General features: G+C 41.9%; 1 protein-coding gene across 1 annotated transcript; it reads right to left on the reverse strand.

Annotated features, from left to right (window-relative positions):
• Nucleotides 1-327: 327 nt before the first annotated feature.
• Nucleotides 328-8,757, reverse strand: LOC103009554 (guanylate kinase-like). The gene is given in 5 exon segments (XM_057558339.1): nucleotides 328-459; nucleotides 461-608; nucleotides 610-722; nucleotides 7,120-7,226; nucleotides 8,511-8,757. Coding segments are annotated over 5 exon segments (747 nt in total).
• Nucleotides 8,758-14,265: the final 5,508 nt, after the last annotated feature.

Consider the following 14,265-nt stretch of genomic DNA (forward strand, 5'->3'; position numbering starts at 1 on the left):
AGAGAGTATAGGAGAACAGAGATGAGAGCAGTGGTGGGTAAGTCCTCACGCCAGGAAGGAGACAGAGCTGGGAGTGGGGATCCCGTGGATACGAGGGATGCTGGGGCGGGAAGGGAGTCGAGGGGGGAAGGGAAGTGAGGAGAAGGGGGTGAGGGGAGAAGGGTGGGCGGTTGGGGGGTGGTAAGGTCCTTCAACAACCACGGCGGGGTAGCGAGGGGGCTGGGCAGCACCCGCACGCCAGGGCGCTAGCCGAGGTGAGCAGAGCCACCCTGGCCCGAAGGGGTGCCAGGCCCCAGGCCCCGGGGGGGACACAGCTGGCAGACCTCCTCAGGAGGGACCAGTTCCTTGAGCCTTCTCCATTTCGTCGGAGAGCGCCTCCTTCAGGGCCCAGTAGGCCTTGTCCAGGCTGTCGTTGCCCATGATCAGGTCAAACAGGCCGGGCTCCTTGCTGCTCTCCAGGTTTCAGGTCGGCCCGGGCGGCGGCCAGGCTCTGCTCTGTGTCTGTGTTCCGCTGCTCCAGGCGGTCCAGCGAGGGCGACCGCAGGAAGATGCAGGTGGGCCGCAGGTCCGTCTTCCCGATATTGCGCACGCCCTGCAGGACCACGTCAACAGATGTGGTTCACGGCTTGCACCGCCGGCACGGCCGCTTTGCTGGTCCCATACAGAGTCCCTGAGACCTCGGTGTGCTCCATGAAATTCCAACGAAAGACACAGTTCCAACCCTAGATTTTTATATCAGCTTATTTTTCTTTTGTTTCTTGTTTAACTCTTTTTTCGGTAGTTATGTTTCATCATCTACTTCCAAAGAGATTCAGAGCAAGCAACTAATGCATCTGTTTAACTGATCCAGTTTAAATGATTATGAAAAAGTTGGAAACGAAAAGCTACATTTCAACTTTATTTCCTCAGTTAGCCTGATAATTGGGAGATAAGTATAGAATATGCCACATCCACTCCAAAGTATAGTTACAGGAAAAATGCCAGAGGTCTGGCTCTCTACTCATTTTCTCTAAGAGTTTCCAGATGCTCTAGATGCACCTAAAATATACAATTTTATATGGCAAACTACTCATGTATTCCTTTTAAACTAATTTTAAAAATTATAAACATAAAATATATGCTTATGAGTTAAAATAAAAGTATGGAAGGGAATAACAGTTACTCCCCAGAAGTAATCACCGTCAAAAGATTTGCAAATCTCTTTCCAATATACATATTAGAACAAGAAGATCGTATTGCAGATTATGGCCTCTCCAGAATTTCTTTTGGGTTGGCCAAAAGGTTAGTTTGGTTTTTTCAGTAAGATAGCTCTAGCAGCACTTAGTTGTCTTTAACTTAATTTAAAACAATTTTGTTAGATGTGAAAGCTGTCATATCAGCGTGCATTTAAAAAAAGACATCAAAATTGTTGGATTTTGGTGTAGCCATTTTAATATTGAAGATGGAAGAAAAAAGCATTTTCGGCATATTATGCTTTATTATTTCAAGAAAGGTAAAAACGCAACTGAAAGGTAAAAAAAGATTTGTGCAGTGTATGGAGAAGGTGCTGTGACTGATCGAACATGTCAAAAGTGGTTTGTGAAGTATCACGATGGATATTTCTCGCTGGATGATGCTCCACGGTCAGGTAGACCAGTTGAAGTTGATAGCGATCAAATCGAGACATTAATTGAGAATGATCAACATTATACCACGCAGGAGATAGCCGACATACTCAAAACATCCAACTCAAGTGTTGAAAATCATTTGCACCAGGTTGGTTATGTTCATCGCTTTGATGTTTGAGTTCCACATAAGTTAAGAGAAAAAAACCTTCTTGACCATATTTCCTCATGCAATTCTCTGCTTAAACGTAACAAAAACGTTCCGTTTTTAAAACAAATTGTGAAGGGCGATGAAAAATGGAAACTGTACAATAATGTGGAAGAGAAGAGATCGTGGGGCAAGCGAAATGAACCCCCACCAACCACACCAAAGGCTGGTCCTCTTCCAAAGAAGGTGATGTTGTGTATATGGTGGGACTGGAAGGGAGTCCTCTATTATGAGCTCCTTCTGGAAAATGAAACGATTAATTCCAACAAGTACTGCTCCCAATTAGACCAACTGAAAGCAGCACTCAACGAAAAGCCTCCAGAGTTAGTCAAAGAAAATGCATAATCTTCCATCAGGATAATGCAAGACCGCATGTTTCTTTGATGACTAGGCAAAAACTGTTAACAGCTTGGCTGGGAAGTTCTGATTCATCCGCCATATTCACCAGACATTGCACCTTTGGATTTCCATTTATTTCGGTGTTTACAAAATTCTCTTAATGGAAAAAATTTCAATTCCCTGGAAGACTGTAAAAGTCACCTGGAACAGTTCTTTGCTCAAAAAAATTAAAAGTTTTGGGAAGATGGAATTATGAAATTGCCTGGAAAATGGCAGAAGGTAGGGGAACAAAAAGGTGAATACGTTGTTCAATAAACTTCTTGGTGAAAATGAAAAATGTGTCTTCTATCTTTACTTAAAAAGCGAAGGCACTTTCTGGCCAACACAGTATACTGGAGAGGATGTGTCTGTGTGTGTTTGGGGGGAGGGGGCTCAATCTGGTTAAATGGAAAGGCTAGGAGAGAAGCTTCATTTGCATAGTAGGCAGTTAGTGTTTAGGCTGATGTTGATTTGGCCTGGTTTTGGGGGGTGGGGGTGGGAGCTGGAGGAGATTATGAGAGAACCTCATCTGAACCTACTCAGAGCCAGCCATAGCAAGCACTGCCATATATACATTTCCACAACTTGCTTTTTTAATTTAAAAATAGGTCTTGAATATTTCATCATCTCATCAACACATATAGATCTACCACCTTATTTTATAATAATTACATGGACTCCATTGTGTTTAACTAGACTACTGATAAACATTTAGATCTTTTCCAATTTTCACTAAGCATTCTTGTGTATGTGTGTGTGTGTGTGCATGATCTGTATATATATAATCTCATAACATGAGAATTTCTATAGAATAGATTCAAAGAAGGGAAATTTCTAGGATGAAGGATATGTGCACTTTAAATTTTGACAGAAAACTGCCATTGTTTAATATACAATTATTGTACTGTTCAGTGTACAGTTGTTACATGACCCTACTTCCATTGTGCTGGCAGAATACTGTCTTATATGATTAACAGTGATCATGTAATTTAGTGTCCAAGCCAGAACACTTTTGAAAGAGAAAGGGGATACTAATAATTATTAACATAAATGTTATTAATGAGAATAATTGCTGAAAACTTAAGACAGTTTCACAAACAGCTTAAGAAGTTTCCATTGTCCTCCTTTTAACCCTCCCAAACTTACTTTATTACTCCCACAGTTTTACACTGAGAGAGTGTACAAATCTTCCAGCAGCCTGCTTGTCAGATCTTGTCTTAATGACGGCAGACCAAAGATTTAGGGGAAAGCAAGAAGAATTAGCTTCTAAATATTTTGCACTATTAAACTTTTCATTTGAAAAATGAAGATTCCCAAACCAGGAATCAAAACAAAATGTCTCAGGGAATAAAGAAATAATAATGGAGGGAAGGAAAAAAAAAGTGTTTTGAAAAATACTAATAAAACATTATTACAAAACATTTGCTTCCTGTAAGTCCAGCCTCAGGGTTCCCTGATAAGCCCCAAAGCTATGTAAAAACATGAAAAAGAACATAGCATATTCAGTTTTCTGACGCCTATGACTTGGGTTCCAGCAGGCTAAATGTCAGGTAATCCCTGGACTAATGTTGATATTTATGGCTCAGCGTGAGAACATATATTCTCTTTTGTGTCCTATAAAATGCTGGCAGGGGTTAGGCTACTTCTTTGCTTCTTTATGGACAGTCCAAGACCTGGAATGTTAGACATACGGCCTTCTGTGAGTGTAGTCTATCACATATGTCAGTTCCCGTTTCCAAGACAGCTGGGAAAAAACTTATCTCATTCCCAGGCAAGATCAATCTATGGCAAAAATCTGTGTAAATTCAGGAGATGAGTGGCAGGTAGTTCCAGATGGAAAAAGAGCCCATCACATGCCTTGTACGTGTGTGTTCCCATCCCTCCAGCAGTGCCCTTTGTTAGTCATTAAGGATTACATTCCTTTTTCTGCCTGTTATCCCAGGCTCAGGAAGAAAGCCCTTGATGGGTTAATTGCCCAGCACACTGACTCATCTGTCTTGTGTTTCTTACTAAATGAGAGGCATTAACAGATCAGTGCCGAGGTGTTGGGAAGTGTGTTTCTAGCTAGTGGCAAGCTGTTGAAATGCCTCGGAGCCTTACAACCCACTACCTGAAGACAACCCCACGAGAGGGTATTTTCCAAAACGTTCCTCATTTCACCTCTGGTCCATTGGCTGCTAATTCGAAAAGTGGATGTAATGGCCTAATTTTTTTTTAAGGCTGAATGTTACAAAACATACTGTGTAATAGGAACAACTATTAAGCTATGCTGATTTTTTTCAGTATATAGCAGTAGCCCCACTTTCTCACCCAGGCTTTGTTTTGATTAAGGCAGGCATTGGCAAAACATTTGAAATTCATTCTGTTTCTGTGAAACGGATGTTTTCCTTTGTCAAAAGCTATCTGAAAGCTGAGATCAATCTATAGATACTGACAAAGAATGATAGCTGTTTGTTTGTCAAAAACAAACAATAATTGCCAAACAGTATGTATGGCAGATCTCATTTATGGAAAAATATGTATAAATATAGTATGTGTTGGTATATGAATGAGGAAATTTGAAAGACTCTGTACCACATTATTAAAAGCTGCTATGTCTGGGGGTGGGATTGCCAGGGCTTTTTCTTCCTAAGACATCTGTATGATTTGCCTTTTATACAATAAGCATCTGTTACTTTTCCAATCCAAAAGAGAAAGGGGATGCAAAAACAAAGTTACTCACGAGGATTGAACTGATTTCTTAGCCCTACAATCAAAGGGGCTGAGTTAACCAAAAGCAAACATAAGCAGGAATGACCAGTTCGTAATGTGGAAGGCAGCATTATTATATATTAATAAACATTATATATATGCTTCTAAGGACAGAAGAAAAGGACAAATACTAGAGAGACAGAATTTTCTATTACTCATTAAAAATATACTTGTTTTAAAAATAAGTAAATTTATTTCTTAATCTGCTTAGAAAACTTTTTCAGACTTGTAGAATTATTTTAGAAGAGTAGTCATTTTGGTTATATAATTTGAACTCTCAGTTTAGGAAAATGTTCAGCTAGCATATGTCAGATGTTAGCTGGTAGTGACTGATGGCAAGTTACTGATACATAGTTCAATTATATCAGATCTAACACACCATTTTGTGAGTCATCCCAGTGTGGTGTAGTGGAAAGTACATAGTTTTTGGAGATTCAACCTGGATTCAAGTCTCCCCTCCCCCACGATACTTATAATTTGATCTTGAATAAGTTACTTAACTGCCTAGAGCCTCAGTTTTCTGAATTAAATGTATTTTGTAACAATAACTACTAGGTAGGGTGGTTATAAGGCTTAAACAAAATAATCTGTAAACTGCATTTTATAACCTGTAAAAAATGCTCTAGCCTATAGCAGGCACTGACTACTGAGTGAATGAATGAATGAATGGGAGAATATTATTCTAGACTTTGTTAAGTGTCCCTACCAAAATGAGGGAGAGAGACTCATTCTAGTTCCTTCAGATGTGGAGTTTTTTAAAGAATAAAAGTGACTCTTATGATTTAGAAAAAGAAAAAAGTAAATAATAGTTGAATGAAGGCTCTAGATTTAGAATACTGCTGCAAAATTCTGAAATTGCCACACTCACACACGCACACACACAATTACCCCCAGCACCTATCATCCTTTAAGGCTATCTCAAATGTCACAGCCGTTGTGAGGCCTTTGCTGACTTCCCAGGCAAAAGCAGGAACTCCCTCCCAAGGAGGGCCTGGGATGCAAAGATTAGCTGTGCCAATGAGATTCTCTTTCAGAGGAATTAAAGCTAACAGAATCGAAGGAATTTGCCAGTTGGACAGAGAAGCCCACTTTCAGTATAAGTTCCCTTAATGATAGTGCCCCAGAAGGGAAAGTTCTATGACCCAAGTCTACTCTTGGTGCCCCAGTTAGGAAAGAGGTAAAGTCAGGCATATACTCAAGGATATTTTAATTTAGTTATCCTATACAGGAATTTGGGGAGTGTGTAAACACCTCAGAGAGAAGTTTAAAATCCCTGTTCTTTTAGAAATAACTTGACCTGACAGCTTGTTTGTAGGCACTCATTATGTTTTCTTTCCTTATCCTGCAGCCCTTTCCATTCTTCCATTTGCCACATGACACTTCTGACCAGCAATGTACACACAAGTAACATTTTGGGGATCACAGAGCCAAACAGTTCAGATGTGTGTCTGATGACCAGGAGAGAAAGAAGGACCAGAGTTCTAGATTTGGAAGTTAACAGCAAAATGGTTATTTAAAATCCACAAGAGTAGAAGAAAATGCCTAATGATTGTTGAGTGTGGTTAGAAGAGCCTAAAACAAACTTGGTACTGGGCAGGGGAGGAGGAGGAGGAGGAAAAACTCATGAGGGAGTTTTTCAGAGAAGAACCAATGCAGAGACCATTGGTGATTGCTTCCCAAGGGGTTTTGGTGGGAAGGTAGAGATAGAATTCAGATTGCAGTAAGTTTTAAAGTGAAGGTGGACTAAAGAAGTAGAGCAGTGCTCATTGATTATCCTTTTAAGGAGATTGACAGAGGAGGAAAATTGTCCAGGCTTGGCACCTTTAATTGCCCCCTCTCCACCCATGGGCAAGGCCACAGGTCCCCTATAAATGGAGGCCAGGCTAGGTATCTGCACCTTGAGAAATCTCTCTGCTCTGGCTCCCTTCCAATTTCCTGCAACTTTTGGCTCTATCTTCCTATTTCTAGTCATAGATCCTTTAACTCCCATCCATTTTTTCCCCTCTCTGCCCAATGTATTTTGGATTGATACAGTGTTTGACCATCTCTTTTGTTCTCACCCTATTTCACCTGATGCTGGCCTCAGTTCCCTTTTTGTTCCATGTCCTGGGGCTCTACTCCAGCCCCTCCCCATCTGGGTACCCAGACCCTGACTCCTGGCCTCCCTGAGCCTCCCACCTTGTCTCGATTGGAGCAGAACTGGTTCAGAAGGAGAGAGAAAGGCACAAAATAGAGGAGGATAAAGTCAAGGAAAGGAGTGTCAGTTGGTTTCACTCTCGGAGAGACTGGGAAAGGAGAAAGAACGAGCAGCAGAGAGCAAAGGTAGGAAAGAGGAGAGAAGCTGAGGAGGCAAGTCTCCTGAGTGAGTACGAGGGGGTTAAGGACATGGGTGGAGGCCTTGACAGAGGAAGGGAAACTTCAGCCAGCCTCTGAGATAAGAGAGAGAAGCTGACATTAAGGATGGGTGTGGTTAAATTCATAGGCGGCGAGGATTCTGCTCACAGTGCGGGGTATGGAGGTTGGGCAGGAGGTTTGAACTTGTGAGAGTTTGGATGGTCACTCAGGGGAAAGGGAAAGTGAACAAAGCAAGGAACAGCACTTTACGTACTGTGAGACCAGCAGAAGCTGGGGACCCAGCACTTGCAGTGGCGCCTGCTGCACCCTTGTGTCATTTTCTCCAGAAGTGCTTTAGCCCATGAAGACCATCTCTTATGAGCCAGGCTGCGTATCAGTCCTGGTGACTAAGGCCAGCATTCCTAGGGCCTGACTTAGTTCTAGCCCAAGGGTCTGATGCATTGTCCTTAAGACACTGGAGGACTCAGAATGAAAGAACCTTGATGTCCTTTCCACTGACCTCTTGGCTCTACAAAGGAAGTGAGTGCCCTGTGGGCAACATATATGAATTTGACAGGGGAATAGCGGACTATACGGAGAAAATAGTATTTTTTTTTTTTCTTATTTATTTATTTTATTTATTTATTTTTTTTTTTTTAATTTTTTTTTGGCTGTGTTGGGTCCTCGGTTCGTGCGAGGGCTTTCTCCAGTTGCGGCAAGCAGGGGCCACTCTTCATCGCGGTGCGGGGACCGCTCTTCATCGCGGTGCGCGGGCCTTTCTCTATCGCGGCCCCTCCCGTCGCGGGGCACAGGCTCCAGACGCGCAGGCTCAGCAATTGTGGCTCACGGGCCCAGCCGCTCCGTGGCATGTGGGATCCTCCCAGGCCAGGGCTCGAACCCGTGTCCCCTGCATTAGCAGGCAGACTCTCAACCACTGCGCCACCAGGGAAGCCCGAGAAAATAGTATTTTGCAGGATCAAGGCCAGTTTCCCTTCTTGCTGTACACTGACCCTGCCCTGACTGAGGCTCAACGGAGACCCAGCCTGCTTGCCAGTTTTCCTGCTACAACTGGAAATTCTCATGACCCTCATTGCCCATTTTCCAGAGGAGACTGAGCATATGACTTTCCTGGTCTCTTTGCCACATAGAACAGGGGAGTGTCCTGGGTTAAAAACTCTGAGGGATTCTGAAACAAGCCATATTTTATGTATGAAGTTTGGTCAAAGGAAGGGTACCCGCTAGGCCATTCACAAGCTCCAGCAGGGTTACCGTCTTGTCAGCACTTTGTAGCAGGGCTCTGAGCCTGGCCCATGACCTGCCTGGAACAGTACTACTCTGGGTGGCCTTTCCAATAGACTGCCCAGCTCCTCCATGATGAACTGTCTGAGAATGCTCAAGGGCAAAAGGCACGGCTGTGGTTGTTATCTGGAATGAAGAACCACTCTGTACAGGGGCGCCCTGCCAGGAGAAACCCACCTCCATCACCGGGAAATCACGTGTTCTCTCAGCCGGGAAGGAAGCCAGCCAGGACTGAAGGGATCTCCCCTCCTTTCCTTGCTTTTCCATCTATCTTCCTGGGAATGTTTTTGGCACCCTTGGGGTTACAGGGAGCTAAAGCTCCCTTGCAGTCCAGGCCGTTATAATCCCAGTGTCAAGGTTCCAAATGCAAAGGACAAAAAAATAAGTGCCAAGCATCCACACATTCCAAAACCAAGTGCTAAACCACCTATACAGGAGCTGCTGGCCTATCCATCACCCATCTCTACTCTACTCTCTACCATAAAAGAATAAAGGGAAAGAAGCTGGTAGAGGATTGACTCAGAGATGGTGGTGTGATCTTCCCTCACCCATGAGGAACGGGGAATTGGGGTTTCCTCCTCACCTCAGGCCGAGGGAAGGGGATTCAAGGGAACACAGTGTCTGACACAACCTCAGAGCTGGCTAACTAATCTGTGGGACCCAGTGCAAAATACAAATGGGGAGGCCCTTGTTCAAAAAGCAGGGTAGGGGGCTTCCCTGGTGGCGCAGTGGTTGAGAATCTGCCTGCCAATGCAGGGGACACGGGTTCGAGCCCTGGTCTGGGAAGATCCCACGTGCCGCAGAGCGGCTGGGCCCGTGAGCCACAATTACTGAGCATGCGTGTCTGGAGCCTGCGCTCCGCAACAAGAGGGGCCGCGATGGTGAGAGGCCCGCGCACCGTGATGAAGAGTGGCCCCCACTTGCCACAACTAGAGAAAGCCCTAGCACAGAAACGAAGACCCAACATAGCAATCAATCAATCAATCAATTAATCAATAAAAAAAAAAAAAAAAAAAGCAGGGTAAAATGACATTAAAAGTACTAAATTTAAAAAAATAAGACGGTGGATTATATCCTTGCTCTCAGAAACACATCCTATTGAAGGAGATCTCAAGGTCTGCTTTGGGCAAAACTTTAGGCCTGGGTCCTTTAAGCATTAAGAGATGAGAAACAGTTATGTGTTTCATTAATTACCTATTGTGTGCCAGGCACTGTGGTAGGCATTTTACATCTGTTATCTTGTTTAACCTTCATGACAATCCTGCAGTTTTCACAGTTGTCCAAGGTCACACAGATAGTCAGTGGCAGAGATAGGATGTGGGCCCAGGTTTTCCAGGCTACAAAGTCTGGATTCTTTCTATTCTCCTTCAGTGTCTCCCATGGAAGTTGGGAAAGCGTAGAATGCTGGTACTTTGAGGGCATCTACTTGTGCTGGCACTGTGCTTGATGGAGTTGGTCCAGCTTTTTGAGGATGAGCTTCTGCTTCTGGAGGACCCTCTTCCAGGCCCTTCAAATAGGCACATAATCTCCACTGTTCGCTGCAGCAATCTAGCCACCAGGCAGAGGAGCTGGAACACTGATGGAGAAGGAAACAGAAATGTCTCTCATTCTCTCATACATTCTTTTGTTTACTCATGTACAGTGTTTCACTGAGCCCTCCTCTTTTGCACCCCTGAGTTCCCAGGAAAATTGTGACTCTCTCTCTTTCTTTTGACCTTCTTTTTGTCTGTCCAGGGCCAGGAAAATTTAATGAAAAGACAACTGAGAGGTTATGTACATGATGAAAGGAAAATAAGTTATTTCAGAGTTGCATGCTTCTTAAATGAGATTTCAATATATTAAACAACAACAACAAAATGACCTGTCTGGCCAATTATCTTGTTTGTCCAAGAATTATTACTTGACTCAGCCCTAAGTCCGTGAAATTAACTGCCATCAGATAAAACAAAAAGGGTCATAATTAAGCAGAAACTGGGCAAGCGGGTTGATGATCCTTTTCTTGTAAGGTTATGATCTTGGAATATGTGTAAATGCATGACTGTATTTAATGCCTTGTCTAAAACATGGTCTGAAAGACTGGAGCTGCGAGTAACCTTGGCAACAGAGCAAGAAGGGAGGATGACCTATAGTGGAATCCAGATTCTAGAGCTAAAAGTTCCATGGTGGTCATCTAGTCTGCCTTGTTTGACAAACAAGTGAACTGAGACTTAGAGATGCTAGATGAACTTTTTAATGACCCACAAGTCATTAAGGCAGAGTTGAGCCAGGAAACCAAGTCTCCTGGCTACAAGTTCAGGGCTTTGCCATTACATCGTATTATTTTGCCTATGGTTTATTTCTGGAGGTTATTTTTATTTACTAGCTTAATTATGTTTAAATGCTTTTATTTTCATATTTTATTGTTTTAAAAATTATAAAAGTAATATATGCTTATAGTAAAGAAATTCAAAACATAAATATATACAGTAAAAATGTGTCTGCCTTTCACTTCTCTCTCCCAAATACATTTTCTCTCCAGAGGAAGGCTGTTAACAGACTAACATGTATTTTTGTTGACTTTTTCCTATGCATTTACAAACACATGTATTGTTTCCTTTTTCATAAATGGAAACATGCTATTCATATTGTTTTGAGGTTTGCTTTTTTCATTTAACATTTTTCTGTACTAGTACAAAGATACCTATCTCATTCTCTTTTTGAAATTGAGATATAATTCACATAATATAAAATTCCATCCTTTTAGAGTATATAACTCAATCATTTTTATTATATTCACCATGTTGTGCAACCATCACCACTATCTAATTCCAGAATGTTTCCATCACCCCAAAAGAAGCCCAGTATCTATTAGCCGTTAGACCTATTCCCCTGTCCCCTCATTCCCCTGGCAACCATAATCTATTTTCTGAATCTCTAGATTTGCCTATTCCGGACATTTCATATAAATGGAATCATGCAAAATATGGTTGTTTGTGTCTTTTTTCACTTAGCATGTTTTCAATGTTCATCCATGTTGTAGCATGTGTCAGAGCTTCATTCCTTTTTAGGGCTGAATAATTTTCCATCGTATGGATAGACCACGTTTTGTTTATCTGTTTATCAGTTCATGGCCATTTGGGTTATTCCTGCTTTTTGACTATCATGGATAATGTTACTATGAATATTCTACATGTTTTGCATGACTAAATGTTTTCAGTTCTCTTGGGCTCATTCTTTTGAATTACTGTGTAATATTCTATAATTTGAATTTGCTGTGTAACCATCTCTCCTATTGTTGAACATTCATCTTTCATTCATTTTTTTAAAAAAATTACAAATAATGGGGCAATATACATTCCTATGCATATTTCTTTGAGAGAGGCAGCATAGTACTGCAGTGTCACACAGAAGTGAGTGTCTGGATGCTTGCACTGCCACTTATTAATTGTTAACTTAGTCTTTCTGCTTCCGTTTCCTTGCCTGTAAAATGGGGTAAGAATAGAACTTACCTCACAGGTTCTAAATGACTAATATAAATAAAGCAGTTAGACAGGGCTTGACACATGGTATGTGTTTAACGAATGTTGTTAGTATCGCATGCAAATATTTTTGTAGGTTAAGTTCCTAGAAATAGAATTTTGGGGTCAAAATATTCATTGTTATAATGTTGAAAGATATTGCTAATTGCCCTCCAATAACATTATACCAGCAAGAATGAGAATGCCTTTTTCCCCACACTTGCTGATTCTGTAAATTATTAAAATTTTGAGTTTTTAATTTGAATTTTGTCTATCTCATAGATAAGAATGTAATATTGTCGCCATAACTTGTATTTCCCTAATTCCAACTGAGATTAAGTATCATTTAGTATGTTTGTTGGCTAACTTATATCTCTCCTACTGTGAAATGCCTGTTTTTATATCTGCCTGTGTATTTTGATTTGTAGACTCTCTTTGTATATGGTTACTAACCTTTTGTTACATATTTCAAAAATATTTTCTCTCAGTTTGGTTCTTACCATCTAATTTTGTTAATGATATCTTTTGTCATATTGAAGTTCTGAATTTTTATGAAGTCTAATATATCAATATTTTCCTCTAGAAGCTCCTCCATAGATAATTAAAAGCTCAACCTGGAAATGATACAAATTACTTCCACTCATTGATCAGAACTGGTCACACAGCCCCACCTAACCACAGAGGGACCAGGAAGTAGAATCCCAGCCCAAGCCCAGAAGATGAAGAGCAGCCTGAATAACTACCACAGCGGTCTGAGTCAGAAATAGACTGACAGAAGTGAGGAAAGGACAATAGAGTGGTAAGGGAAGTGTTAACATGCCTCCAAATGTTGGGAGAGAAGACTGTGACCAAGAAATGCAGAATTAATTCCGGCTGAGTTAGGAAGATGGGGCTTCAGGAAGTTGTTTCATGTGAAGTAAGCCTGGAATAGGATTCCAAGAGGCCCACATTTTCTGAAAAAGCTGACAGAGTTCTTAGCATTCAAAGAATGAGCAGAGGAATACTGGTTTTGCTCATCGGCCATCAATTTCATCCTGATGTGAGGAGTATATATAGATCATCCGAATATTAAGTCACCAAGCCAGAGGGTATTTGGAATGCGTCTGGGGAATGGCAGAGCTGCCTGTTCTTGAATAAATGCCTGCCCAGCCCCCATCCTCTGTAAGCGCTCTTAGTATGTGTGTGTGCACTTCCGTGAGTGGAAAATCAATACCTTCTTGGACAGATGGAAATTGAGCTATGTCAAGGCATACATGCATTGTCTGATAGCATCTTTCTGCCAGGAATCTAATATATTGATCAAATTTCCCTAGCAGAGCATCTGTGCAATATCGAATAGCAAGACAGGCTAATGGTAGGAATGTTGGCTATACATTTTTCTGAAATGTCGCCTTTAACTAAAAAAGTCAAAGCTGGAGATTTTCATGCAGGGCACTGCCTCTCCTGATGAGTGTCCTAATCTTCTTTGAATTTTCTGGCGGGGGTCAGGAACAACACACTCTCCTGTTTCTGTGGCTCACCTGCTCCTCACCGCGGGTGAGAAATGATTTTCTCAGTTGGAACACCCCTGTCAAAGACAGGGTTCTTCCTCCTCCTCTCCTTTGCCTCCGCCTATTCCCCTCCTTTCTTTGAGCCAAAGCAACATTCCTTTTTCCCCCCAGTAACAGCAGCAAATGTGTGGGGTGGCTATTCGGCTGAAGCTCTATTTAGCTACAGAAGTTGTACCTTTGCATTGTGCACATGTTGTTTGGATTGTTGTTCATAAGTTTTGTTATTATTGTTGTTGTTTAAAGGTCAGAGTGATGATGGGGAAAAAGGAGGACGGACTCTCCGCTTGGCTTTTTAGGACACGCTCATTCCTAGCTCGGAACAATGACACAGAAGCACAGGGGCATTGGCTGCTGACGCTGTTCATCGTGGATGCACCTGCCTTCAGCTGCTAAAGAGGAAGGGACACACAGAAGCAGAGAAGAGGATGTGCCTGTATTTTTAAATAAACTGCCTTGTGCTGCAGAAGGCCTATGAAACATTTTAGATACTGAACCCGAGATACATGGAAAATTACTCACATGGTTTTATTTTTTCCCCCCTAATGACTCTAGTAATCTGAAGGGAAATTATTCTGGTTGAATGACTCATCTAAAACACGTTTTTTGACTGTATCTCGGGCAAGGAAGAATCTATTCAGAGATAA

This window comes from Balaenoptera acutorostrata, chromosome 1 (genome assembly GCF_949987535.1).
Source record: "Balaenoptera acutorostrata chromosome 1, mBalAcu1.1, whole genome shotgun sequence".
NCBI lineage: Eukaryota > Metazoa > Chordata > Mammalia > Artiodactyla > Balaenopteridae > Balaenoptera > Balaenoptera acutorostrata.